The 27,849-nt window shown below is 59.8% G+C and overlaps 2 protein-coding genes across 5 annotated transcripts; one reads left to right on the top strand and one right to left on the bottom strand.

The window, feature by feature from the left end:
• Positions 1 to 138: 138 nt before the first annotated feature.
• ABCB8 (ATP binding cassette subfamily B member 8) lies at positions 139 to 17,424 on the bottom strand. 4 transcript variants are annotated; one of them, XM_060108013.1, is made up of 17 exons: positions 17,266 to 17,424; positions 12,924 to 13,236; positions 12,434 to 12,589; positions 12,264 to 12,358; positions 12,008 to 12,113; positions 10,973 to 11,134; positions 10,807 to 10,892; positions 10,584 to 10,681; positions 10,042 to 10,147; positions 6,834 to 6,867; positions 6,480 to 6,616; positions 6,191 to 6,285; positions 5,913 to 6,046; positions 5,062 to 5,209; positions 3,184 to 3,434; positions 2,359 to 2,487; positions 139 to 306 (listed from the first exon to the last, which is right to left on the bottom strand). In XM_060108013.1, exons 1-16 carry the CDS (start codon positions 17,358 to 17,360, stop codon positions 2,362 to 2,364), a joined length of 2,142 nt encoding a protein of 713 aa, XP_059963996.1. In that variant the 5' UTR covers positions 17,361 to 17,424; the 3' UTR covers positions 139 to 306; positions 2,359 to 2,361. The 4 variants fall into 4 exon arrangements, with proteins under 4 accessions (XP_059963996.1, XP_059963994.1, XP_059963995.1 ...); XM_060108011.1 differs by lacking the exon at positions 139 to 306 and adding an exon at positions 312 to 2,063; XM_060108012.1 differs by lacking the exon at positions 139 to 306 and adding an exon at positions 312 to 1,962.
• Positions 17,425 to 18,222: 798 nt separating this feature from the next.
• Positions 18,223 to 27,660, top strand: ATG9B (autophagy related 9B). Its single transcript, XM_060107759.1, is given in 20 exon segments — positions 18,223 to 18,243; positions 19,352 to 19,441; positions 19,603 to 20,000; positions 20,002 to 20,156; positions 20,271 to 20,314; positions 20,460 to 20,524; positions 20,716 to 20,867; positions 21,182 to 21,190; positions 21,697 to 21,839; positions 23,648 to 24,044; positions 24,047 to 24,118; positions 24,121 to 24,391; positions 24,540 to 24,699; positions 24,874 to 25,073; positions 25,761 to 25,992; positions 26,160 to 26,169; positions 26,172 to 26,286; positions 26,467 to 26,569; positions 27,323 to 27,446; positions 27,533 to 27,660. Coding segments are annotated over 20 exon segments (2,889 nt in total).
• The last annotated feature ends 189 nt before the right edge of the window (positions 27,661 to 27,849 follow it).

The following is a 27,849-nucleotide window of genomic DNA, read 5'->3' as shown; positions in this document are numbered from 1 at the left end:
CCCGTGGAGCTGGGAGTTGCACTGCAGGCCTGAGAGAAAGCAGATTTATCTCCACTAATGTATTTACTGCAGTTTATTTCTGCTCCATGTCCCTCCACAAGGCATTAGAGGCGAGGGTCCACGGGCTCTCCGCGGTGAATGGGACGTAGCCGCCAACTGAACAAGATCACGTGGCGCCGTGATCGCCTGGCCTCCTGTCCGTCCTTCTGATGAGACCGCCGCAGGCCTCATGGGGGCAGGGACGTCCTCATCCCCCCCAGCCCAGCAGACACGGCGGCACACAGCAGGTGCTTAATGAACGCACACCTTGAAGGAGTGAATCACATGGTTTATTGCACAGATGTAACCAGCTTCTGAGGCCAAGTACCTTACCACAGATTATTCTAATTAAACTCTTAAAAGAAGCTTGTGAAATTAAGTGCAGCTAGGTTTCCGATCTGCGTGGAATAGCTGCAGGAGCCAAGGGGTGAGGTCAAGGCTACACAGCAAGTGTGCAGCTGAGCTCAGGGCCTTCCAGCTCAGGGCTCGCCATGGATTTCACCACTTCCCTAAAGAGGGGATGCGGGGCGGGGGGTGGGGGGCAGGATTTGGAGAGGCCACCCTGCAGAGGTAAGGAGACACCTAGAATCTGGTGTCAGAAGACGTCTGGGTGGCTGGAGGCCGCGGCTGGTGCTGGTAGAGCACGAGCTGGCCTCGGCCGGGAGAGGCCAGGCAGGCCCGTGTGGACTTGGCCGGGGAGTTGAGGCCTGCCCTTGGCTGCCCTCACTGGGGAGGCGCTGAGCGGCAAAGCAGCCCGGAGCTGGCCCGTGCTCTGCTTCCCAGGCCAAGCCTGCCCTGGGGTGCAACCTCTCATCGTTAAGAAAGCAGGGCATGAAACCAGGGTGGCTTTGGCCCTGGGATATTCAGGGGTATTTCCCTAAAGTAGCACCTGGTCCTAAACCATACTCAGAAGAGGCTGTGGGCACTCTCACCCTGGCTCCTGCACTCACACCTGAGCCCGCGGCAGCCTCCTCCAGGCTGGCCTCCAGCCACAGCTGTCCCTGCTGGTCCTGCCCCTGCTGCCAACCCCTGAAACATGGCATCATCCTTCTATGCCACGGGATAAATCCAAAAGGTCCGGCTGGCCTTGAAGGTCCAGCATGGGCGGCCCCTCTTCCTCAAGCCAGGGCGCAGGACTCATGATGGAGTCCTCAGCCCAGACGTGGCTGTGAAGGGGGAAGGTTTCCTGGTGGGACGTGACACGAGCAGGACCAAGGCAGGAGGGGTGCCCAGTTCTAGGAGCTGACCAGGGCTGGGGGCAAACCCTGGCTGCTCTTAGGTCCCCAGAAGCGGACAAGAGTCCAGCCCCACCCCATTCACAGCTTTGGGGTCACAGGGCTTGTGCCACCCGGGGCAGCTGGCCTATCCGCTTTCGAAGTGAGGCTCTGGTCCCACCTGCTCCAGGGAACCTGTCTGACCACGCGAGGGCGGCTGGCCTGGCAGTGACCGCTCCTTGCCGGGCTGATTCTGTATTCTGTCAGCCCAGGGGGCTTGGCATCAACTGCCCCTCAGTGGTGAGGTGACTGTTCGCACTGAATGTCCCCGTGGCTGGGGTTTGGGGTGCACGTCCTCTCCTGTCCCTTTCAGAGCTAAGTGTCCTCACATAGAGGGTGGCAGTCCACAATCTCACCAGGTGACAGGCTCGAGGCGCACGGGGCCAGGGCAGAACCTCTTGTGGATCAGACCACAGCTGCCCGCCCCTCCTCGCCCTCCCCGAGAGCCAGGGGCCCTGTTAGGCGCCCGTCCCGTTTAGATGGGGGGAGGGCAAAACCTAGAGCACGGACTGCGTGAAGGCGCAGGGAGAAGGAAGGGAAGTTGTTTCCAAGACGTGGGCTGAGGGTTTGAAGGGTTGGCTCAGCGGGTGGGCGCCTTCTTGCAGGGCCCCGAGAGGCCTGTCGGGAGTCCACGGAGGCAGCCAAGGTCCTGGCACGGGTGTGGGGTGAATCCTGGGGTGAGTCCCTGTTCCCGCCCCCAGGGCTGACTTGTGAAAATTCCCTGCGGCTGCGGGCCTGCACACCTTTAGCCTGTCGGGTACAGGGGGAGGCTTGGCAGTGCTGGGAGAGGGGTCGGGGAGGGCTTGGCAAAGGGAGGAGACAGGGCAGGGGCCCGCCGCGCAGCCAAGGGCTCTCAGCGCTGGCAGGGGGAGGAGGGCGCCCAACCCCCCCCAGCCCGGCGCCCGGCCCGGGTTTCGCTGCGAGCGGGCAAGCGGTGGCAGTAGCCCCCGCCCCAGCATGCTGGCCCTCCTGGGGGCTCGGTGCCTGGGATCCCCCCCCAAGCTGAGCCCTGGCCCTGGACACGGATGCGCGGCGGTGACCAGACCTCTCAGGACTTGGGGTGCTGCTTCCCAGGGCCCCTGGGCGTCTCAGGAGGCGGGGCATCCAGGGCCTGTCTCCGGATGAGCTCCAAGTAGAGCCCGCCCTTCTTTAGGAGCTCCTCATGGGTCCCCACCTGGAGAGGAAGGAGAGGCAGACGGTCACCCCAACCCAGCTCAGAGTTCAGAGCCCCTGGAGGGCCCGCTTCTTATGAGCCGTCGGGCACGGCTTCACCTAAGCCAGTGTCAGTCCTGAGGAGAGTATGAAACCAAAGCACAGCTGATTATGGATTGCCACTGGCGCATCTGTACTTGTCAGCTGAGCTAGATTGTGGAAGAGCATCTGGGTCCCCCTGTCTTTCTTACAGGGCCCAGTGCCCCTCACCCAGTGCGAGTGGCCAGGGGGCTGTGAGCCGGGCCCCATACAGCCCCCGAGCCCTGCTGCAGAGCCAGCCTCTGGGGTGCTGTTCCTGCCTGGAGCAGCACCTGATCAGGGTCCCTGGTGCGGCCTCTTCTGTGCCTCAGCCCCTGGGCCCCTCCCCCAGCAGCGAACGCTTCTCTGAGAACTTTCCCCTTTGATCCTGGGAGCCACGCTGCAGCTCTACTCACTGCCCAACCCCAGGGGACAGAGGAAGAAGCTGGGGCCCCGAGAGGCCAGGGCTTATCGAAGGGCAGGAACTCCTGAATCCACGTGGGTGCTGCTTTCAGACTATGAGCCCAAGGCCCCAGGGCCAGGCCAGACCCTCACACAGCTCAGCTGAGCTGCCCATTCCACTGTGTCCGTGGCTGAAGCCGTGCCAGCCCCCTGACCTGCTCCCCGGGCCCCAGCTGACCTCGCAGACCCGGCCGTGGGCCATGACGACGATCTGGTGGGCCCCACGCACGGTGCTGAGCCGGTGGGCGATGACCAGCACGGTGCGGCCAGCGCTGGCGCGGTCCAGGGCCTCCTGCACCAGGCTCTCAGACTCTGAGTCCAGTGCGCTGGTCGCCTCATCCAGGATCAGCACTGAGGGCTGCTTGACGAGGGCTCGGGCGATGGCCAGGCGCTGCTTCTGGCCGCCAGACAGGGTTGCACCCCGCTCGCCTGGGGAGGAAGGGGATAGGGCGGGGGCTTGAAGTGGCGCTCAGCTCTGCACTTGGGGGCGGCCCTGCAGATGGTCACCGGGGCTGTCTGGCACTTCCCATCTGGCCCCTCGGGGCCCTGCCCTGGCCCTGTGCGCATTCGTCCTGCCTCTCTGAGGGCAGGGGTGTTGCCTGGTGGCAACACGATCCCACATCCCCGTGCAAACGTGTACAGGCACTCACACGGTGACAGGGGTCGTGCACCCAACAGGGCTCAGTGATGCCCAGAGGCGTCGCTGAGCTCCACCCACGCACCAGGACAGGGGCTCGGAGCCATGACGGGCCTGGGTCCCACCCCCTGCCCTGGCCCTGCAGGGCTAGCCGCCTTCTCCTGGCCTCCTGGCTCTCTGCTGCTGTGGGGACATCCAGGATCCAGATGTGACTCCTGCGGTGGGGTAGGGGGTGGCAGAACAGTGGGATTCAAAACCCACCTGGGCATTCTGGGAAGACCACATTGGGGTCCAAAACGCCCACAGAGAACAGCAGAGGTGGCAGCCGGGTTGCCAAAGAGAGCCTCAGGTGACTGCAGCAGTCACAGAGCAGGGGGGCAGGCTGCAGCCCCGGGCAGCCGCCGAGTGCACCGGCTCGGGTACAAGGCGCATGCACGAGAGAGGAGTGGGCCCGGCTCCTCCCGTCAGGGTGGGGTCGGCAGGAATCCGAGCCGTGAGTAACACGGAACACGAAGGACGGCTACCCACAGAGGGGGCGCCACTCGGAAGGCTAAGCTCAGCCAGGCTCAGGACTAGGTTTTGGGAAGAGTTGAGAACCTTGGATATGCCTGTGCCGTGAGATATGCTGGAACATTCTGCAACAGAGCCAAGAGACTCTGGACAATAAACATGAGCCCAAAGGCTGAAAAAAAAGACCTCTGAGATGAACATACAAAGTGCAAGCCGCACTCTGAAGACTCCAGCGTGATGCTACAGTACTGCGATGTTCCAGAACCACCAGAGCCCTCTTCTGGGTAAGTCAGAAGACAGACTGGCTCAACCAAATCCATCCCTACGGATAGCCAGGGGGAGCACCTTTTGTTGAAGGATAAAAGGCTACAGAAGGGGCTTCCCTGGTGGTGCAGTGGTTGAGAGTCCGCCTGCCGATGCAAGGGACACGGGTTCGTGCCCCGGTCCGGGAAGATCCCACATGCCGTGGAGCGGCTGGGCCCGTGAGCCATGGCCGCTGAGCCTGCGCGTCCGGAGCCTGTGCTCCGCAACGGGAGAGGCCACAATAGAGGCCTGCGTCACGCAAAAACAAACAAACAAACAAAAGGCTACAGAAGGATAAACAATTACAAGGAGGTAACACCCCCTTGCTTCTGGTCAGGTCTTGGGAGCCGATGTGGCGAGCTCTGAAGAGGCCCCACGTCACGGATCACTTGTGCCCCTGCCCTCCATCACGCTCCTGTCCCCGCAGCCTGCTTGTGCCTGAACTGCATGGGCCTCGTCTCCCCTGTCCCCACAGAGTCACCTCTGTCCCACTCGGCCATGGTTATTGTCTGGTCTTCCCCCATGCTGTGACCGTGTCCCTGCCCCCCGGATCCCAGCCTCGCTCGTGGGCCCCGAGGGCCCCAGCAGGATGCTGTCTGAACTCACCCACGACGGTGTCGTAGCCCTCGGGGAAGCTGGTGATGAACTCATGCGCGTTGGCTTCCCGGGCGGCTGCGTAAACCTCGTCGTCGGAGGCGCCCGGCTTCCCGAAACGGATGTTCTCCATGATTGTTGTTCTGAACAGGACTGGCTCCTGGGGGTGGGAGGTGGAGGGTCCACCGGAAACATTCTGATTTTGCCCTGAACCTCTGAGGGGCGCATCAGGGGAGGCTGTTTCGGCCAGAACAGGACCACTTGGAGGGCAGGTAGGGGCAGTTCAAAGTTACAGGTCAAACACAGAGAGGTCCATCAAAGGGGAGAGAAGCTGAGCTCCTGCACAGCACGGAGCCCCTCGGGAAAGGGAGCGGGAAGGCGGCTGGGAGAGCAAGACCAGCTGGCCCGGCAGGGTCCCCCCTCTCTGGGGAGATGGGCAGGGAAGGGTTTTACAATTTGGCTTTCTCCTGCCCAAAGGGCGCCCTCTATCCACACGTGGGGGTGGGGGGAGGTGGACCCTCGCTGGGAAAGCAGCGGGGCTGAGAGCTTCAGAGCGGGGCTGCGGGGCCTTGCTTGGTGGGTGAACCACCAGCAGTGCCCGGCAACACCGTGTGGGTGTCCAGACCTTCTGGACACCACAGAACCCAGGGATCCTAAAACGACCACCCCATCTCCACCTGCTTGGACCTTTTACATCGAGGAACAGAGTTCCAAGGGCAGAGCTGCAGTCGCTGGGACCCTAGGGAACACTGGGGACCAGTGAAGAGGGCCAGCTCTCCCCCCAGTGCCCCCAGGAGGGCAGCAGGTGACGGGGCTGGGAAGGGGAAGGGGCCCAGGCCGCAGGGGCTGAGAGAAGCAGGCACCTGGCTGATGAAGCCGATGACCTGACCCCGGAGCCAGGAGGGGTCGAGGGTGCGCAGGTCCTGCCCATCCAGCGTCACCATTCCCGCCGTGGGGTCGTAGAAGCGCTCAAGCAGGGAAGCCACGGTGGTCTTTCCTGGGGGTTCGGGAGGGGGCATGGGTCTCTGGAGTGTGTCCGGGAGAGGGACGCCCCCGGTGGCAGTGGAGGGGCCCCTCCTTCCACACTGAGTGGCTCCCACAGGGAGAAGTCACAGGTGGGAGGGTGGCGGGCTCCTCTTACCTCCCCCAGACTGGCCCACCAGGGCCACGATCTTGCCCGGGGGCAGCGTGAGGGTGAAGTCTCTGAGCACCTGGAAGCCGGGACGGCAGGGGTAACTGGGAGGAGCCAAGAGACCCTCAGTCAGACCGGGTTCCCGGCCCCTTGTTGCCCAGGTCCCTCCCGAAGTCTCCCTGCACCCCCGAGGGGGGCTTACTTAGAGGGAGACATTGACCCACAGGTCCCCAGACAGGCTCCCTCTCCAGCCCTCAACCGAGAGAGAAATACCCCTGCGCCCACCACTGATGCTGACCTGAAGCAGACGTTGTGAAAGGTGATGGAGCCGCGCAGGTGCTCCCTGGGGATGCAGTGGCCCCCGGACAGCGGGATGCACGGGCTCAGGGTCATGTACTCGAAGACCCGGGTGCCTGCACTGAGCCCCCGCACCACCTGGGGAGGGGGGTTAAAGTCTGCGTGAGGGAGGCAAGGGGTCCCAGGGAATGGGCAGCACCTCCTGGACTCCCACTTGGCGGCGGGGGAGGGGCTTGTCGTATCCCCTCCGCCCGACACCCAATTCTCACGGCACACAAGTGACGTCAGTGGCCGACGGGACTCCAGCCCAGGTACCGCGTCCACATCCTTGGACCCACCCAACTCTGCCACTCACCTGACCAAACAGGACAGAGAGGTTGGCCATGGACCTGCAAGTAAAAGAGGAGGGTTGAAAGACGGGGACGAGGAGGGCCTGAGAGAAGGCGGGCCGGCGCCAGAGGGGCAGGTCTGGGTCTCAGCCACGTGGGGGATGTGTTGGGTGAGGTGAGGAAACAGGCGGCCAGAGGCCAAATGCAAAGGTAGTTCCTGAAACCTGGGGCCCTAGGAGCCCTGGGATCCGGCACCACTGGGGAGGGCACCTGGCAAGTAACTCCTTTCAGAGCCACGTTCCCTCCTGGCCCGGATGCGGCTGACAGTCATCAGCTACCTAAGGGCCGGGCTCCGGGGAGGAAACAGGGAAGGTAGGCGCAGGGCGCAGTGGGGCTGGACTCCACGCTGCTCGCAGCCTGCAGGGAGGGGCTGTGAGGCCCACCAAGGGGGTCAGATCTAGCGCTGTCCACTCCCGGGGGAAGCAAGGGCTAATGAAGGTGGAACAAAGCATGTTACTCCTTCTAGAGAAAGAAGGAAACAGAAGACATTGGATCACAGGGGGAACTCTGGGGGGACCCTGGACAAAATTCCCTGAAGACATGTCATCACGGGCTCCGCCCTGTGTGAGCGGAGGGGCAAATGTCCATCTGTCCAGACGGTGGGTCACCTCCTTGTTGTCGTGTGGGGCTGCCGGCTGCTAGGAGGAAGGTGAGTCACTACTCCTGAGTCACCAGCCCCTGGCTTAGTCACGGGCCAGCCCAGCCCGTGACTGTGCGTCTCCGATTGTGCATGGGGGCTCTTCTAGAAGAGAAGAGGCAAGACTGACTCCCCAGGATCTCACTTCTCCCAACACTATGGGTGGGGGAGGGGGGAGGAGCCCGCAAGGAAATGCCCGGAGAACTTCCCGAGAAGAGCCAGACAGCAAGTTAGTCTGCGCCTGAGGCCTGTGGCTGGGGAAGCGGCCTCACCTAGCACCTAGCAGCCCGCGAGAGAGGCTTTCTGAAGTCTGTGACACAGCTCTGCTAACTGGCTAGGCAGTGCAGCGGGGAGGAAAGGAAAGGGTCTGGACGCAGGCCATAAAGGGGAGGGGGTCCAGGGCAAGGCGAGTCTGAGGGAGCGGGGCCAGGCCTGGGACGGGTGGCTGCCCTCCGGCGGGGGAGACTTTCTGCCCCTGCCCCGTGGAGCAGGGTGGGGTGACCGTGAAGGGAGCCAGTGGTGTTCGTCCAGGTCGGCACTGGGGGAGGGGCAGCAGGGGGCGGCCCAAGTTCCACCTCTGTAACAGCCAGACCCTCTTAGTCCCAAGGCCACCAGGGATCAGTTCCTGGGCCTCCGGGAAGGAGGGGTGAGGCTGCCCAGGACCAGAGAGTGTCTGAATGGGCCCAGATTAGGAAGCACTGAGCAGAAATGGGTGGCATCTGGTCTTTGTGGAATGCTGGGTCTGGGGCTGAGAGAGGGAGTCTTTTCTACCTGCCTGCCTCCGGCTTAGCGCCATTCTGCCCAGGACAATAATAATAAGGCCGATGGTGAGGGATTCTGGAAGAAACGGCTGACAGTCACACAGGTGGTAAGACACAGGGCAGAGCCACGACACGAGGACCATCGCCATCGGGAATAACGAGGAAGGGACCCAGAGGGGCGTCTGAGCTGACGTTCTATCTTCTGGATGTGGCTGGTTGGGAACACAGGTCTTCACTCTTCAATTATTTATTCTACCGTATTTACTGTCATTGTTTATCTAACGTGCATTCATGTTTTATGTTTGGTATACGTGGTATCTGGCGGGGAAACAGTGAAGAGAAACAGCGGGAGGAGCTGCTAGGAACTTAGCTTGGAAGGGACAGGAGAGGGGAGGGGGCCCGCCCTGGGCACTCCTGGGGCAGAGCCAGCGGGGAGCTCTGGTGCCTGCGGGCAGAGGGGGCCGGCGGAGCCGTGGACACGGTGAGCCAGCAGGGTGGGACCTGCAGGGGAAGGTCAGGCAGAGGGTGGGAGGCCAGCTCTTAAAAAGCGTGTCAAAGATGACCTGTCCATACATGGAGTCTTATTCAGCCTCAAAAAGGCAGGCAGTTCTGACATCTGCTCCAACATGGCTCAACCTGGGAGAGGTCATGCTCAGTGAACACGCCCATCACACGGGGACAGATACCGTATGATCCCACCTAGATGAGGACCTAGAGCCGACAGATTCACAGAGACAGAAAGCAGGATGGGGCTTGCCTGGGGCCACGGGAGGCGGGGAGGGGAGGTTCTATAGGTGCAGCATTGAAGTTTTGCTAAATGAAGACATTCTGAAGATGGATAGTGGTGATGACTGCACAATGATGTGAGTGTCTGTAACGCTCCTAAACTGTGTATTTAGGGACTTCCCTGGTGGTCCAGTGGTTAAGATTCTGTGCTTCCACTGCAGGGGGTGCAGGTTCGATCCCTGGTTAGGGAACTAAGATCCTGCATGCCGTGTGGCATGGCCAAAAAGAACCCACCAAAAACTGTGTACTTAAACACAGTTAAGATGGTAAATTCTGTTATGTGTATTTTACAAAAAAATTTTTTTAAAGGCTTGGGGGACTTCCCTGGTGGCACAGTGGTTAAGAATCCGTCTGCCAATGCAGGGGACACGGGATCGAGCCCTGGCCCGGGAAGATCCCACATGCCGCAGAGCAACTAAGCCCGTGTGCCACAACTACTGAGCCTGTGCTCTAGAGCTCGCGAGCCACAACTACTGAAGCCTGCACACTCTAGGGCCTGTGCTCCACAAGAGAAGCCACCGCAATGAGAAGCCTGTGCACCGCAACTAAGAGTAGCTCCCACTCAGCAACAAAAACCCAACACAGCCACAAAAAAAAAAAAAGAAAAAAAGGCTTGGGACTTCCCTGGCAGTTCAGTGGTTAAGACTCTGCGCTTCCACCGCAGTGGGGGCATGGGTTCGATCCCTGGTCGGGGTACTAAGATCTCGCATGTCACGCGGTGTGGCCAAAAAAAAAAAAGAAAAAAAAAAAGGCTCATCGAAGAATTGTCTGGAAGGTGAAGATGGCAACTGCGTTTCTGAGTGTACGGTCAGCGAGTTAGGCTGCGGGGGCTGCTGGGAGCCCCGAGCGGGCTCTGGATGAAGGCAGGGGCTCCCCATCCCCAGCCCTGAGCTTCGCCGGGGGACCTGGTAGCTGTCCTCACAGCAGACTGGCACCCCCGGCCCCTGGCCCAGCTGGGCCCCTTAGGAAAGAGAACAGCCCCACACTCACCTCTGCACTGTCTGGGAGGCCACCAGGAAGGACATGAGGTCTCCCCCCGTCAGCTGCTGTCCGGCCACGAGGGAGCCCCCAACAAACAGGGTGCCCAAGACCATGCCTGAGTGGGGCAAGGACAGGGGTTCAAGGAGGAAGCAGCGGAGGGCAGAGGACAGAGCCTGGCCCACGTGTTGGTCCCCAGGGCCAGTCCCTGCTGTGCTCCCAACTGACTGGAACTTAGGTAAGTCACTTGAGTGGTCTCTGCCTCTGTCTCGTCATCTGGCAACGAGTGGGTTGGGGGCACCTCCATGGCTCCCTCGGGGGCGGCCTAGCAGCGTGCTGTACACGGCTCGGCTGTGACACTGGGCCTCCCTGCCCACTGCCCGCCGGCGACAGCAGCCTCCAGAGGCCGGCTGACTGGCCCTCGAGAGACATGCAAAGGACCTCGAGCAGGTGGAGAGCCACCCGTCGCCCGCCCTGCTGGGACCCGTCCTTCGCTCCTCCGAGCTCAGCCCAAGCCACAGCCCAGGTCCCCCGGCAGGGCCTCACTCACTCACAGTTGAAGGCGATACTGGAGAGCCCCTGGAACAAGGCGATGCCTCTGCCCAGCTCCTCCGCCTTACAGCGGGACCCCCCCAGCTCCGCTCCATAGCGTCTGCGACAGAAGCCGAGCTCAGCCCTCAGGAAGCAGGCAGGCTGGAACGGGAGGTGGGGGGAGGCGCATCTGGGGAGGCCACCCCCCTGCCACCACTTTGGGCTCCACCCCTGCCCGGCACTCACTCCTCTTCCCACTGCTCCATGGCGAAGGCTCGCACGGTCCGGACGTTGCCCAGGGCCTCATCTGCCACACCCGTTGCCCTGGCGACCTGCGGGGAGTCTGGGGGTCAGGGAGCCAGTATGGAGACAGGGAGGGGTGACAGAGGAGTACAGGCGGGAATGCTGGTACCTGCTCCTGACACTGGCGAGACAATTTTCTGAGAGCTGAGCCCATCAGGGTGCCAGCGCCCATGAGGGCAGGCGTGGCCACCATCAGCAGCAGGGTGAGGCGCGTGGAGAGCATGGACAGGGACACCAGGCAGCCGGCCACCTGCGTGCAGCTTCGCAGCCCCTGGGGAGTGGACAGGAAGGCTGTCTGGCATCAGCAACATGATGTGGGGAACTCAGCAAGAGTCAGCTGGCTACAGCGAGCTCTCCACTCACAAGGCCAAGGCCATAGGTCTGACCCCTGGGAGGCCAACCGACAGTCCACGGGTCACAGAGCGTAACCCCTTCCTGAGGAGCAGGTGTGAAGTTGGGGTGAGAATGCCTGCGGACCGAGGCATCCTCCCCCTGGACAAATCCCGCTTTCATTCTCTTCTGCTCTACAAACTGAAGAAAAAGAGAATCGCCTGGGGAATTCCCTGGCCGTCCAGTGGTCAGGACTTGGTGCTTTCACTGCGGGGCCCGGGTTCAATCCCTGGTCGGGGAACTAAGATCCCATAAGCTACGAGGCGCGGCCAAAAAAGAAAAAAAGAGAGAATTGCCTGGTGATGCCGCCCAGGGACGGCTAGGGGTCAGTGACAACGTGGGGGAAGAGGAGAGGACATCAGGAATAGAGCAGAAAGCCACCGCTCCCTCTCCTGTCAGCGTGCCAGGCATTCCAGGGGCAAGGTGGTGATTCTGCTCTGGGCAAGCTGGGCCAGCAAAGGCTCTTGTCTGAGCCTTCCTTCTTGGGCAGGTTTTCCTGGGAGGCAGGATTTCAGAACGGGAGAGAAACAGCCTGTCCCGACCCTGGACGCTGCCGTGGCACCTCCTGCTGTGAACGTCCCTCATCCCTCACCCACACCCTCACCAGACAGCAGGCTTCTCGCTTCGGCGGGAGCCTGGGCGCAGGACCCAAGGGTGGGGCGGGGCAGAGCAGGGGGTGGGCGGGACTGGCCTGCTGCATCCGCACTAGGGAGCGTGCGCGTGTGAGTGAGCGTGGGGGGACCTGGGCGCTGACCTGGGAGATGACGAGTTTGAAGGATGATTTAAACTCCTGCACGTCAGTCGTCAATCGGCTTACCAGCTGCCCTGTCTTTTTAGCATCGAAGAAAGCAATGTCTTGTCTGGCGGTGGGACACGGGGGCAGCGGGTGGGGGAGAAGAGGGAGACACGAGCTCAGGATGAGGCCCCGCCCCTAGACGTTCACCAGAGCCCCCGAGGGCCGCTTGGCCCCCCCGCCACCACTGCACCCCACAGCCCGAGGCTGGCAGTACCGGAGCAGGTTGCTGAAGAGGGCCCTCCGCATGTCCGCAGCCATGCGCTCGCCGATGCGGGACAGCAGCACCAGGTACCCGAAGGTCAGCAGGCCCTGGGAGAGAGGCTGGATCTCAGGGGCGCCCGCGCGGTTCCTCCGGCAGCCCCCGGACCCTCCCTTCTGCTGTACCTGGAGGCCGTAAAGGATGAGCAGGTGGGTGCTGAGGTTCCGGGACTCAGTCAGGAAGCTGCCCACGTGGTCCCTCGTGTACTTGGCCACGATCTCCACCAGCTGACCCAGAAGCAGGGGGATCTGCACGTTCACCAGTGCTGCGCCCAGTGCCAGCTTGCGGGGTGGGAGACAGACGTTTACAGGGGGACCACGCTCTTCCCTCCCCCGGCCCTTCCTCTCCCACTACTGCCCACGCTCTGGGGGCTCCTGTGTCTCTTGGAGCGTTAAAGCCCAGCTGCCAGCCCCAGGGGACCCCTGGACCCTGTTCACCCAGCCGCCCTGTGCAGGTCCTCCTGGTGACCCCCAGCCCCGTTGCTTCCCGAGGTCTCCTCTGAGATTTGGCCAGGCAGGAAAGCTGTCCCTAGGCGGCTCTGGCTGGGGCTTCCGCAAACCCCTGGCTGGATTCTTCCCTGTTCCTGGCGTGGGGCGGGGCGGGAGAAGACCTCACCACGATGGCTGCCCCCAGGACCAGCAGATGGGGGCGTAAAAACTGCCAGAAGAGCTTCCAGTTGAAGCGGGGCTCCACGACACTGGGTCCGGAGTGGGCCGGAGGGGCCGCTTCTGCCTCACAGAGGGCCACAAGGCCGCGGCAGGGGCACTTACTCAGGACCATGGGGCCCAGGAGGACTCCCCCGACCCAGAGCCAGGCAGAGGGGCTGCGGCTGGGAGCTGGGGGGGCTCGAGGGAGGAAGGCCCGGAGCTGGGGCTGCAGCCGGGCCACGGCCCTGAGGAGGCAGGAGCTGGGGCGGCCATCGCGGGACCTGCAGGGAGAGAACAGCACTGAGGGCTCAAGGGCCCAGCTGGCCCTGAGCTGAGCAACAAAGCGGCCGCGCTCCCGGCTCCGCCCTCCGGAGAGCAGCAGCTCCTTTTCCGACGGCCCGCCCTGCCCTTCTCAGGACGGCTCTTAAGCAACCTCGGTTTCTGAGATGAACACGCCCAGTGGAAAGCAATCCAGTGGTAAAGGTGTTCTCCCTGGCTCGTCTCTCAGGCGGCGGGCCCTAGCCAGTGACCACCTCCAACACCTGCTATCTCAGAATCACAGGCCATCAGAGCTGGACGGCGCTCCTCTTACGGTGGAGAACACGGAAGTTCCCAGTGAATGTAGCTCAGAGAGGGACAGTGCCCCCCGCCTCACCAAGTCATCAGCCCACTCTGTTTGATCCTCACATCCCTGGGAGGGAGATGCCAGTATTCTCACTTGATAGATGAAAAAATCCTGCAGGTGGGCTTCCCTGGTGGCCCAGTGGTTGATGGTCCGCCAGCCGATGCAGGGGACACGGGTTCGTGCCCCGGTCTGGGAAGATCCCACATGCCGCGGAGCGGCTGGGCCCGTGAGCCATGGCCACTGGGCATGCGCGTCCGGAGCCTATGCTCCGCAGCGGGAGAGGCCACAGCAGTGAGAGGCCCGCGTACCGCAAAAAAAAAAAAAAAAATCCTTTAGGGCTGAGAGCTGAAATCATTTGTCCCCAAGCAGCAGAACTAGGACAAGAGAGGAGCCCTGCGGTCTGACTCCAGAATCCAGGCTTATCCTATGCTGCCACATGTGATGAGCCCAAGGTTACGTGTGGCAGGGCCAGGACTGGACCCAAGTCTCTGAACACTGGTTGGAAGCTTATTATATATCCCATTGCCTTGTCTCCTTCCTGACCTTGACTGCTTATGTGACAAGGCAAGGAAGGAAAGGGTGACAGACTCCCTGTCAGCTGAAGGAAGAAAAAGAAATAAAATCCAAATAACGTATCTTGTCATCTTGGGATAGGCCAAGACCACCCCTTTCCTGCAGTTTCGGCACCTGTAGATGGCAACGTGGGGCCGCCAGCCTACTGTGCACCAGAGCTCTGCTCTGAGGAACAGGAAGAGGAGGTGAACAGTACAGACCAAGGAACTACGCTGTGGTAGTTAAGCTTTAGTGTGTGTGTGGATACGAACAACTAACAACAAAGCTTGCTGAGGCTGGAGGGTGGGGGTGGGGTGGGGGGAGTCATTACCGTCCTTTTAAAACACCTGGACTTGAGAGGGCAACGAGGACCATAATCATAATTGCATTTTTTAATTAAAAATTTTTTTAGGGCCTCCCTGGTGGCGCAGTGGTTGAGAGTCCGCCTGCCGATGCGGGGGATACGGGTTCGTGCCCCGATCCCGGAGGATCCCACGTGCCGCGGAGCGGCTGGGCCCGTGAGCCATGGCCGCAGAGCCTGTGTGTCCGGAGCCTGCGCTCCGCAACGGGAGAGGCCACGGCAGTGAGAGGCCCGCGTACAGCAAAAAAAAAAAAAAAAAAAAAAAATTTTTTAATTAATTAATTAATTTTTGGCTGTGTTGGGTCTTCACTGCTGCGAGCGGGGGCTACTCTTCCTTGCAGTGCACGGGCTTCTCATTGCAGTGGCTTCTCTTGTTACAGAACACGGGCTCTAGGTGCGCGGGCTTCAGTAGTTGTGGCACGCGGGCTCAGTAGTCATGGCTCACGGGCTTAGCTGCTCCGCAGCATGTGGGATCTTCCCGGACCAGGGATTGAACCCGTGTCCCCTGCACTGGCAGGCAGATCCTTAACCACTGCGCCACCAGGGAAGTCCCCATAATTGCATTTTAAAGATCACAGCAGAGGGGAGTGAGCTGGAGAAGGACAGGAGTGGCTATAGGGAGGCCTGTTAGAAGCATAAGTTATCTGGCCAAGAGTATATGGTAGGACGATCAAAGATCCAAATGAGATTATTGATGAGGCTTTTAAAAAACAAATAGATGAAAGGTTTCTTCTTTACTATGATGGCCTTTCATATTTCCAGACCCTCCTAACTACACACTCCATCTCATCCTTCCCTTGTTTCAGGGAGGCCTGGGCTTCTTGCCACCTCTGTATTACACCTCCCCCGACCCAATCCACCTGCCTGTCTTCCACTGTGTACTTTATATCTATCCAAAATATAAACGGAGAAGCCCAATGTCCTTCTGCCCTGTGTGAATGCTCCTCTTCCTCATTAGACCATATATTCCTTGATGGCGGGAAGCTCTCTCTTATTCACCACTGTATCCCCAGCACTTAGCAGAGCTCTGGTATATAACAGTGTTCAGCAAATGGTTATGTTTGTTGAGCACATGCTTTCATTAGAAATGCAGAACAATCTGCCCTGACTCGCTGCTGCAGCGTTTGCAAAGTTTTAGACTTACTGTGGATAACAGTTAACAAATATGATTCACTTTGCGATCCAGCCCAATGTCACAGAAAACTGAAAGGCTTCACAAAACAATACTTCCCCTCAATTTTTTTTGGCTGTCCTGTGTGGTTCGCAGGTTCTTAGTTTCCCCACCAAGGATTAAACCCGGGCCCTGGCAGTGAAAGTGCCAAGTCCTAACCACTGGACCACCAAGGAATTCCCTCCCTAATTTTAAAATTAATTGATTCATTTATTTATTTATTTTTGGCTGCATTGGGTCTTCGTTGCCGTGCGCGGGCTTTCTCTAGTTGCGGCGAGCGGAGGCTACTCTTGGTTGCGGTGAGCAGGCTTCTCATTGCGGTGGCTTCTCTTGCTGCGGAGCATGGGCTCTAGGCATGCGGGCTTTAGGAGTTGTGGCATGTGGGCTCAGTAGTTGTAGCTCATGGGTTCTAGAGTGCAGGCTCAGTAGTTGTGACGCAGGGGCTTAGTGGGATCATTCTGGACCAGGGATCGAACCCATATCCCCTGCATTGGCAGGCGGATTCTTGACCACTGCGCCACCAGAGAAGTCCCCCTACTTTGTTTTTAACACGTATTCCATTATATTCACTTTTAAATGATTCAGGCTCACTAAATTCACTTTATGATCTATTGTGTTGTGACCTGACGTTTTAAAAACACTACACTTTGAACGCACAAATACTAAAACATTGTTTGATGTCTTTTCTGGAGTTTTGCTCTGGTTAAAAAACATCGACACCCTTACTCTTTTCCTAAGGACTGTTTTCAAGCCTTTTAATAATTTACCATGGCCACTTTCCAGCTTTTCTCATCTTCTCCAAACTAAGGTCTAAGCAGTGCTTGGTCACGGCCAAGAACTGGCAGATTACTTCCCAGCACCGGTACTTCTAGCTGCAGCTCCGCCCATCTCGCCCTCCATCAGTCAGACGGGCTTTCCGAAGGACACAAGTCCACATCCACCCGCCCCTACGAATCTGCTGCCTGCCTGGCTCTCGGGTTCTTCACTCCAGGATTAGAAAGGAATAAGTCGCTTCTCATAAAGCATTTACAGCGGAGTGGCAGTTTCAGGGTACATGTTCGTTTCCCACCTGTGTCTTTCTCCCTTGAGAACAACGTGTATAGAGCATACAAGAACACATACATACGCATTACCAAATTGACTGTCTCTGCTGAAAGTATCCCGATTTAGGAACCATTTTTGTTCAGTTCACACTGAATCTTTGGAACAACAGCAATACTAAATGTCTCCGGACACTAATAATTTTTGTCCACATCGCCCGGCCAATTCCAAGAACGAGGACTGGGGCCGGAAACGGGGGCCCGACACCTGTGCAGCACGGCGCCCGCTGGTGGGAAGAGACCTAGCGTGGTCACCGGCCAGAGCGCCCCCTCCGTCCAGCCCACACGCAGATACAGACGCGCCGAGCCTCCTGCTGGCACCTGGGTCTCGCTGTAAATAATTGAGGCCAATCCCCGGGGGAGCGACATTCAACCCCGGGCCGGGCCGGCCTACAACTCCCAGCAGGCCTTGCGCGAGCCCGGGACTCCATCTCCCGGCGGTCCCCACGCCCTGCCGGCGGGTGAATGGCCCGCGCTCCCACTAGGTTTGTCCCTTTTTACCTGACGGCCGAGAATGTCTGGAAGCGGAGGGGTAGTAGTGGCTTGCCTGGGACGGGGCTACCCCGAATCCCGACCCGAAATAAGTGCACCAACATGGTGGGGGGAGGAAAGGAGCAGCCGGCAACAGCAGCTTCACCCTTACTCCACTGAGGGCTCCATGCCCCCATCCCGACAACCCCTTCGCGGCTCGGCGATGATTGGTGGAAAGAAGCATCAATTTCATTGCAAGCTGTGATTGGAGAAAACCTTGCTAGCCCCGCCTTCCGGAACTGTGATTGCAGAGAGCCGCCTGTCTCCCGCCCCCAGTTCCGGGCGGGCCCTGCCCTGTGCCCGCCGTCCGAGTCGGCTGTGGGGTGACGTTTTGAGGGTTTGCAGACTGCGTCCCCCCGCCCTGGGGTATCCATAGTAACGCGTCAGCTGCTGACCTCCGGGTCATTCTCTTATCGGTGCTCCCGGCGGACTCTAGATGTTCCGCAGTCTCCAGGGAGTGTAGACCGCTGATTCTGGGAGACTAAGGGACAAAAATCGTTTGGAGTTTTTTCAAAACATGTGCACGTGCTTTGCCACCCACCCCGCTCTCCTAGGCGAGTCAGAGCTCCGGGGACGGCAGCCACATATATTTAGGGGGAAAAAGCCCTGTTGATTCTGATAAGCTGCCCCTACTCAATGGTTTAGAACCACTGGCGCGACCCTAGATCCATCTCCCCCACAGATGCCTTCCTACCGCAGTTAGGCTGCCACCGCACAGCTCTTACGCCTGTTTCGCTCTTAGTTATGTCTTCTGTGTAATTACTTGTTTGCATAGCTGCCTCCTCACTGGGCTGTGACTTCCTTTTGGGTAGTGGTTCTGTCTCATTCATCTGTCCCCTCCTTCCCCTCCAAACGCCTGGCAGGGAAAAGTGTCCTTAATAATAAATTGATGTGAATTGGGGTCGGTGGTAGGGAGGCTGTTCATCGATGAATCTGGAGCGAAACTGGGTAGGAAAACGTGTCAGGATTAGTCTGCGGTTGGGCTGGGTGAGGAGGCTGTATGGGAGGGTCCTAAAGTGAGTATGGTGGAATATCAGGGTGAGTGAAGGCTGGGGAGAGACGAGAGGAAACCCCACATATCTGATTTTGACAGGTGTCTCAGAGAGATCATGGGAATTTCCTAGCCCCTCTGCAGTGTGGGATTCCATTTTGGGGCACCAGGAGTCTTGTTTTCTGCCTCCTGCTCGGGGATAAAGCTATGCAAGTCCTGAGCTACCATGACAATTCCCCTCCCAGGAAGGAAGCAGAGGTTCCTCCTCTAAGTTCCTCCAGTGGGCAATCTGGATTGTACTCTGTTCCTCTGTCTCCATGTCTTGGACACTGGTCCCTACATCAGCGCTTGGGCTTAAGCCCTGGAGGCCCTGACACATGGGTGGCTGAGTCAGCACCTCAGGAATGGACTTCAGTAGGAAACCTGATGATTCAGGGCCTCAAAAATGGCATTGGACAAGCCACCATACCAGCTGCCTGGGCCTCCGCCTCCTCCTTGAGGTGGCAACAAGGAACTCAACTCAGGCAGCTCATCCCTGGGGCACCCAAATTACCTGCCCTTCCAAATTCCAGACCTTCAGCTGCCCTCTGCTGGGTCAGCCCTGATGCTTCTCAGGGGGTCCCCAAAGCTGGATCAGAACTTGGTAGAGAGTGTTTCAGGAGGATAAATAAGCAAACATACTGGAGCTTCCGAGGAACCCCACGTTCCTACTGTAAAAGCTCCGAGAACCACCTCTCATCCAAAATAATTGCCTCTCCTCTCTTCACTTGCTCCCTCTCCTCAGTTTCCCCCACCCTGGCTGCAAAGTCAGACGGTCTCCCCTTTTCCATTCCTTAGCACTGTCATACAAGCAAAACATGCAGCCTTTTTCATTTTCTTTTTTTCTTTTTGTGTTTGGTCTTAGAGTGTTTCTCTGTTGATCACTCTGTGTGCGTGTGTGTATATAGGGAGGGGAGATAAGTTGTTTTGTTTTTTTCTGAGATAAGGTTTTAAGAAACTAAAGCTGTATATCTTGGCCCCATAGCCCTATAATCTTTACTAGGACTCTTTCTTTCTTTGTTCTAGGCTGCTGCTCTCCGGCCTCCCCACTGGGGGTCTGAAGGTGGGACCGTGGGGATCTCCTTCCATCTGAGGCTGTCTGCGCCTCCTCTCCAGGTACTGCCCTGCCAGGCATGGAGGCGGGGCCCTAAGAGGTTTGGCCACAGGTTGCCCTGGAAGGGGTGTGAGTGGTCGGGCTGGTGACTGCCCGAGTTGGGACGCCTGAGACCTGCCCCAACTGAGTCACCGGGCTGGTGTCACCGTCCTGGTTGTTGAAGTCCCCGCTCAGCAATGCAGACCTCTTCGGAAACAGCAGCAGCTCCCATCCTTCCAAGATTTCAGGAGATGCCGCTGACCTGACGGTGAGGCAAATGGGCGGGGGGTGGGGGACCAGGGGGCAGCTGGGGCGGTGGGGAGACCTGGGGCGTGGATCCGTGCCCCTCCTCCCCATGCCACTGCCTCCTCTTCCTCCTCCTCCGGGTCGGGGACCTGGGAGAGGGAGGGTCTCCATCTTCTCTCTGGCCCCTGCCCCTCACACAAAAAGCACCCCATCCTCAGCTCCTTCTTCAGCCCTGGGGCCCCCCTACCCAGTGGTGCAGGCCCCAGGGGCTTCTCAGCCTTGCTATAGTACCCTCCCCACTCCCGCTACCCCCGCCACGCAGCCCCGGCCTGCGATGATGCCCCCAGGACCCTCCTGGGCTGCGGATAAGCCCTCTGATCCCTGAGCAGGGTTATGAGAGACTGGAGGACTGTGACCCTGAGGGGTCCCAAGATTCAGCCCTCCATGGGGAGGGGCAGCAGCCCCTGCTTCACGTGCCTGAAGGGCTCCGAGGTGAGGGGCTGGGGAGGGCCTCAGGGCTGCACAGTGTCCCTCGGGCTGGGCCTCTGGCAGAGGCTTGAGGGCACGGAGTCAGGTGAGTCCCAACGCTCTCCCATCTGTGCCCAGGCTCCTGGCACCACGTCCAGAACCTGGACAGCTTCTTCACCAAGATATCCTTTTGTGCTCTGCCTGGCAGAAAGGGCACGGGAGGCAGGGAGACAGGGGTGCAGTGGGTTGGGGACTTGGGGGCTGAGGAGTCGGCATCCTCAGGAAAGGCCCATCATGCCGCAGGCTTAATTCTTGACGCCCTGCCACATGTACAGCTACCACCAGAGGAGTGGCTTTGCCTGTATCCTGCTGGAGGATGTCTTCCAGCTGGGGTGAGATGCTTGTCCCAGACACCAAGCTCTTCTCCTTGCTTCCTCAGTAGTGCCTGCTGCTTCTAGCCCTCCAGCGCCTTCCCAGGCAACCCAGGGGCTCAGCAGGATGGGTTAATCCGGGCGGGCCCAGAGGCTGGGGCAGGAGTCCTCCCAGCCCTCAGGCCTCATCACTGCACTCCCTCCAGTCCCAGACGATTCATTTTCATTGTCACCTTCACAACCTTCCTTCTTCGCTGCGTGGATTACAGCGTTCTCTTTGCCAACCAACCAAAAAACCGAGCAAGACCTGGGTCGCTCCACAGCAAAGTGACCTTGTCAGATGCTATCCTACCCTCATCCCAGTGTGCCCAGTGGTGAATGACAGCTGGTGGGGGAGGTGATGGGGGAGAGCAACCGACAAAAGCCTCCCCTCCTTTTGTTCCTTGGTTTAGATCAGCCATTCTCCAAATTTTTAGTCTCAGGCCACCTTTAATACACTTAAAATTGATTGACGGGGGCTTCCCTGGTGGCGCAGTGGCTGAGAATCTGCCTGCCAGTGCAGGTATCACGGGTTCAAGCCCTGGTCTGGGAAGATCCCACATGCCACGGAGCAATTAGGCCCGTGAGCCACAACTACTGAGCCTGCGCGTCTGGAGCTTGTGCTCTGCAACAAGAGAGGCCGCGACAGTGAGAGGCCCGCGCACCGCGATGAAGAGTGGCCCCCGCTTGCCACAACTAGAGAAAGCCCTCGTATAGAAATGAAGACCCAACACAGCCAAAAATAAAAATAAATAAATAAAAATTAAAAAAAAATTGATTGAGAACCCAACTCCCAAGAGCTTTTGTTTATGAGAATCCTATCTATATTTACCTTGTTAGAGATGAAAGCTGAGAACAGCTTTAAAACCTAAGAACGTACAAACATACATTCCATCGACTGTGACCGTGATGTCACGTAGCCTCTGGAAAAGGCCACTGTATACTCTTGGGAGAAGGAGAATAAAAATGGCAGAAAACCTTAAAGTTTTGACTTTGCAGACACTCACAAGGGTCTGGGGACCCCTAGGGCCCACACTTTGAGAACCACCGGTCTGGCTGGGTCCCCTCTCCAGGACCCCCATCGCTCCCCAAGCCTGGTCTCCCTTGCTGTGGGGCCCCTACTTTCTCTCTTCCGTCTGTCCCACCCGGCACAGGATCCGCTTCCAGCCCCCTGCTGGTCTTCCTGCTGATCCTGGCTGCTGCCTTCTGGCTGTTCCAGCTGCTTCGCTTGGTCTGCAAACTCTGCAGCTACTGGGACGTCCAGGTGTTTTCCAGGGAGGCCCTGCACGTCCCCCAAGTGAGCTGGGGGAACGTGTCTGTGGAGGGGTGCCACGTCAGGGGGCAGAGAGGATGGGAAGCAGTAGGGGGCTGTACGGACAGAAGGACCCACTGGGAAGAGGCCAGAAGGCCTTAGTGACACCGACCCTTGGCCCCGAATAACGTTAGGAAGTGGGGTACCACCCTTAGAACACAAGGTCCTTACTGTTGTGGAGCTTAGTTGATGTAGATGGTTCTGGAAGATGATGTACAGTCACGTGCTTGTGGTCCAAACAATGGGGCTTTAGAGGAAGGGCAGTCACCTGACTTCACAGAACAGGAGGAACTGGGGTTGGGCTGGGAAGGATAGGAGGCGGGGAGGTGCTCCAAACCCCAGGCAGGGAGGGGGCGGGGGAAGCAATGAGCATCTTTGGGCAGCAGTAAGGAGACTGACCCACCAGCCTGCACCTGAGTGTTCAGGCCCCTGTCGGTGAGCCCACCCTCCTTTCAGGCCCCTGTTTGCAGGAAGCTACTTCGTCGGCCCCTTCACTGTCCCTGGTCACGCTTTGCTCTTTCCTCCCCATCTTGCTCATGCTCCTTCTGGCTCTGTACCCAAGTTCGTTTTTTTTTTTTTTTTTGCAGTACGCGGGCCTCTCACTGTTGTGGCCTCTCCCGTTGCGGAGCACAGGCTCCGGACGCGCAGGCTCAGCAGCCATGGCTCACGGGCCCAGCCACTCCGCGGCATGTGGGATCCTCCCGGACCAGGGCACGAACCCGTGTCCCCTGCATCGGCAGGCAGACTCCCAACCACTGCGCCACCAGAGAAACCCCCCAAGTTCTTTCTTTAAGGCACAGCGCAAAGGCTACCTTCAGCAGCCAGCTTTCCCTGCTCCTCTCAGAAGTGCAGAGGCTTTTACACAGCCCTCCTGTGCAGCAAAGGGGAGAGGTTCTCGAAAGCCCACCTGAGTACGGAAGCACAAGCCATAGCACGGGAAAGAGTCGCGAGGGCTGGGGATGGAGGCAGGGAAGATGAGGAGCTGGACCACTGCTCCTCCAGGGGGTGCCTGACTCTCCTCTTTCTCCTTCCTTCTTTCCCCTCTTCCTTCCAGGGGAAAGGGAGACCCGGGGATGGACTGGAGAGGCTGGCCTCGAGGGACGTGACTAAGCTGGACTGCGGAGTCTGGGTGAAACTGGGCTAAAATGAGGTTTGCAGATGAGCTCCAAGTGAGATCTGACAGCCTCCACCCCAGATGGGGACACGGCCACTGTCTTAGGAAGGTTAATCTGATGGAGTGGGATGGGGCGCGTGTGTGTGTGTGTGTGCGTGTGCGTGTGTGTGTGTGTGTGTGTGTGTGTGTGTGTGTGTGTCTCTCAAAGCATGCTGAGGTAAAAGTCTGGGGGCTTCTGGGCCCAGCGGGCTGGTACCCTAGGAACGGGAAAGAGACTGCCTTGTTACCTGCAGCTCTGATGTACCTTGTATGCGTAGGGCTGTGGGCATGGGGGGGGGGGCGAGCGGTGGCCAGGAAAACCTGCTCTTAAGGAGCTGAGCTCAGATACATGTAGAGTTTGGTTTAGGAGCTGTTCCTGGGAAGCACATGACTCACGGCCTCAGGATGGGCAGGGGCCTGAGGAACACAGTTCAGAAGAGGGTGAGGGAAACTAAGAGGTGCCCCTTGTTGGTGGCAAGGCGAGGGGAGGGCGAGGGGGCAGAAAGCAAAAGGTGGTAGCTTTCGTGCCCGAGAGACACTGGGTGAGGGCGGCGGGGATGCATCTCTGGTCACGGGGAGTTTGGGCATCGCCGTGGAGAGGAATCCAGGTGGCTGGCGCTCAGGCGTCCCCACTCCGCAGGAGGAGCTCAGCTCGGTGCCCTGGGCCGAGGTGCAGTCCCGCCTCCTGGCGCTGCAGAGGCGCGGGGGGCTGTGCGTGCAGCCGAGGCCGCTGACGGAGCTGGACGCCCACCACCGCACCCTGCGCTACACCAACTACCAGGTGGCGCTGGCCAACAAGGGCCTGCTGCCGGCCCGCTGCGCCGTGCCCTGGGGAGGCAGGGTGGCCTTCCTCAGCCGCGGCCTGGCGCTCAACGTCGATCTGCTCCTCTTCCGCGGGCCCTTCTCGTTCTTCCGCTGCGGCTGGGAGCTGCCCGACGCCTACAAGCGCAGCGACCGGCGGGCCGCCCTGGCCGCGCGCTGGCGGAGCACGGAGCTGCTGCTGGCGGCCGTGAAGCCGGCGCTGAGCCCCCTGGTGCTGGCTGGCAGGTGCTGCACGCCTTCTACAGCCGCGCGGAGCTGCTGCGGCGCGAGCCCGGCGCGCTGGCGACGCGCGCTGGTCCCGCCTGGCCCGCCTGCAGCTGCGCCACTTCAACGTGTTGCCGCACGAGCTGCGCGCGCGCCTGGCCCGCGCCTCCGGCCCCGCCGCCGCCTTCCTGCGCGCCCCCGCGCTCCTGCTCGCGCTGCTGGCCCGCCAGCTCGTCTTTTTCTCCGGCGCGCTCTCCGCCGCGCTGCTCGTGCTCACCGTCTACGACGAGGACGTGCTCTCCGTGGAGCACGTGCTCACCGCCATGATCGCGCTCGGGATCTTGGCCACCGTGGCCAGGTGCGATGGGGGAGATGTCCGGGGAGGGGGCATTCCTCTGTCCTGGGGCTGAGCCTCCCGCGCATCCCTACGGCCCCCCCAGCCCTGCATCCCAGCCGCACATTCTCTGAACGGCAGGCCCCTTGTCCACCCCCATCCCGCCCTCTAGGTCTTTCATTCCGGGTGACCAGGGCCAAAGTCGTCCGCCGCAAATCGGGCTGCCGGCGGCCTTGGCGCACATGCCCTACCTCCCGGAGGAGAACGGCCCTGCCGGCAGGACCAGCGCTTACCGGCAGATGGCGCGGCTGCTGCAATACCGAGCGCTGAGGGTCACGCCCGTAGCGGGGCTGCGGAGGAGGCTTGGCCGCCCGCGGTGTCTGGGGACAAACGGGCCCAGGGCTGGCCCTCCCGGGCGTCGGGGAATGACTGGGTTGGAGGTTTCCTGCTTGGCGAGTTTGGTTGCCCTCAGCAACCCCTTCTCGGCCTCACCCCTGCTTCCCCAGGTCTCCCTCGCGGAGGAGCTCCTGTCCCCTCTCCTCACGCCACTGTTTCTGCTCTTCTGGTTTCGCCCTCGCGCCTTGGAGATTATTGACTTTTTTCGTCAATTCACTGTAGATGTGGCCGGGGTTGGGGACATCTGTTCCTTTGCCCTTATGGATGTGAAGCGCCATGGCCACCCTCAGGTAAGAGCCTGTCCCTGGCTGTGCGGGGTTGTGGTTTGGTAGGAGTTTGCTTGCCTCACTCAAAGCAGAGCTGGGTTCCACCCCCAGCTTCATTGCCTGCCACCTGTGACCTCGAGCTAGTCACTTCACTTCCCCTTAGGGCCCTCATTTGTCAAATGAAGACAATGACTAGCCAGTGCGTGGGACTCTTATGAGGATTACACGGGATGTCGTGTGTAGCCCTACCAGAGTTCCCAGCGTGTCATTACACCTGTAAATGGGAACAAAGACTGTCAGAGAGGCCAAGAAACGTCTTGGTCAGTGTACGGGGCTGGAGTCAGGCCAGCCCTGGTATCCAGTGTGAACAGGTTTGGCAAAACACTGAGGTCACGCCGTATCCTAGCGCTGAGTCTGGACCCAGGTCCAGTTCTGCGGCCGTGTTTTTGGGTGTTCTTGAGCTAGTTCCCATTCTTTCCAGTTCACCTGGAGAGAAGGAAGGGGGGCTAGTGTTTCCTGTCCTGCCTACCCCAGGTGGCACCCACTACAGCTATAAAAGTGGTGTTCACGGGAGTTCCCCAGTGGCCTAGTGGTTAGGATTTGGCGCTTTCACTGCCAGGGCCCGGGTTCCATCCCTGGTAGGGGAACTGAGATCCCGAAAGCCATGTGGCACGGCCAAAAAAAAAAAAAAGTACTGTTGGCGGCACCTGAAGGGCTGTCGTTGCTTTCAGTGGCTCTCAGAGGACAGAGGCCTCACTGTCCGAGCGGGCTGAGGACGGGAAGACTGAGCTCTCACTGATGAGGTTCTCCCTGGTTCATCCACAATGGTGCCCCCCAGGCCACAGCTCCAAGTTCCTGGGGCACCTTCGAGGCCAGGTGCAACAAGATGCAGCCGCCTGGGGCGCCAGCTCGGTTCGCAGCCCCCCCAGCCCTGGGATCCTCAGCAGCTCTTCCTCCCCTCTGGTGAGTGGACGCCTGCCTGCCCTGCTGCCCGCCCCCCGGCCCCTCCCCCCCCACCTCACCTCTTGTATTAACCCACTCACTAGCGCAGCAGCCTGCTCTCCTGCTTTCCTTAGACCTCCGCCTACCCTCCTGTCCTCTCTTCGGACCCTGTCTTCTCTTGCGCCCAGCCGGAGGCCTTCCAGCCAACCTCTCGATGCAGCCCCTCCTGCCCCCCCAGGACCTGAGCCCCATAGTCCCCTGCCCAGCTGCAGCCACGGCCAGCCTCCTGGCCTCCGTTTCCTGAATGACCCAGGACTCAAGTTGAGGGGTGGGGGCCTGAGACGCAGGGAGCAGGGCTGGTGGGGCTGATCCTCCAGGAGAAGGGTGCAGGAGCATGGGGGCGGGGGTGACCAGAAAGGGGAGGTGAAGCCTGGCCCTCCCTGGGGCATGTGGGGACGGGGGGACATGTCTTTTTTTCATCCACTGTGCCCTCTGTTCTAGCTGTGTGTCCCCAGGTGGCACTGGGGGCCAGAAGCTGGCCCAGCTCCCAGAGCTTGCATCTGTTGAGATGAGTCTCCATGCCATTTACCTGCACCAGGTGAGTAGAGGGGTGCCAGAAAGAGAAATGCGGGAGAAAGCAGCTGAACGAAATGGGGAGTGTGGAGGGGCTGGAGTGTAAGGAATTACCCAACAGGAAAGAACACAGTTCGGAAGAGAGTGAGGGGAACTAAGAGGTGGCCCTTGTTGGTGGCAAGGCGAAGGGAGGGCCAGGGGGCAGAAAGGGAAAGAAAGGTGGCAGGTTTCATGCCGAGGGACACTGGGTGAGGACGGGAGAACAGCCCCGCCCACTAGCTAGTCATTGTCCTCATTTTTTTTTTTTTTTTGCGGTACGCGGGCCTCTCACTGCTGTGACCTCTCCCGTTGCGGAGCACAGGCTCCGGACGCGCAGGCTCAGCGGCCATGGCTCACGGGCCCAGCCGCTCCGCGGCATGTGGGATCTTCCTGGACCGGGGCACGAACCCATGTCCCTTGCATCGGCAGGCGGACTCTCAACCACTGTGCCACCAGGGAAGCCCCATTGTCCTCATTTGACAAATGAGGGCACGAAGGCTAGGGGAAGCGAAGTGACTAGCTCGAGGTCGCAGGTGGCAAGCAGTGGAGCTGGGGGTGGAACCCAGCTCTGCTTTGAGTGAGGCAAGCAAACTCCTACCAAACCACAGCCCCACACAGCCAGGGACAGGCTCTAAGCTGAGGGTGGGGGAGGAGATTTCAGCACCCTCTGCACCGAGCCCGGGGGCTGGGCCTCAGGCTGCGGGGCCGGAGGGAGCCCCTCATTCTTCTCTCCATTTAGCTCCATCAGCAGCAGCAGCAGGAACTGTGGGGCGAGGCTTCAGCCTTCTCCCTATCCAGGCCCTGGTCCAGCCCGCTGCAGACACGCTCGCCGGATGAGGAGAAGCCATCCTGGTCCAGTGATGGTGAGGCGGTCAGTGTGTGCGGGGGACAGACCCCGGGTGAACCGCAGGTATCATGGCACTGCCCAGCTGATGGCTTTTCCCACCAGGCTCCAGTCCTGCTTCCAGCCCCAGACAGCAGTGGAGAACCCAGAGGGCCCAGAATCTGTTCCCTGGAGGGTTGCAGGAGCCCACAGACACCCAGAAGGAGCCTGGCCAGGCCACTAGCACTGACTGAGAGGGCTGCTCACGGCCACTATTGTCTAACTGGGGTGGAGGCGGGGCAATGAGTAGGACACTGGGCGGAGTCAGACTCGGAGGGATGGGAACAGTGGTGGGAATTTGGGGTGATGGGGGTGGTCATCTCTGGAACCTAAACCCCTGGACTGCTTCTCAAGAGATTTTCCTCCCCCAGGTTCCCTGGCTT

The sequence above is a fragment of the Mesoplodon densirostris genome, chromosome 9 (assembly GCF_025265405.1).
Source record: "Mesoplodon densirostris isolate mMesDen1 chromosome 9, mMesDen1 primary haplotype, whole genome shotgun sequence".
In the NCBI taxonomy this organism is placed as follows: Eukaryota; Metazoa; Chordata; class Mammalia; order Artiodactyla; family Ziphiidae; genus Mesoplodon; species Mesoplodon densirostris.
This window is presented reverse-complemented; position numbering and strand designations above follow the sequence as displayed.

What these genes read in the sequence shown, in the direction of transcription:
- ABCB8 (XM_060108013.1), bottom strand. Translation starts at nt 17,360, where the DNA reads ATGTTGGTGCACTTATTTCGGGTCGGGATTCGGGGTAGCCCCGTCCCA. An exon ending in CAGACATTCTCGGCCGTCAG is followed by an intron (nt 13,237 to 17,265) that starts GTAAAAAGGGAC and finishes CTCTCCCTGCAG; the next exon opens with GTCCCGCGATGGCCGCCCCA. An exon ending in TCATCGGCTTCATCAGCCAG is followed by an intron (nt 5,210 to 5,912) that starts GTGCCTGCTTCT and finishes TCCCACCCCCAG; the next exon opens with GAGCCAGTCCTGTTCAGAAC.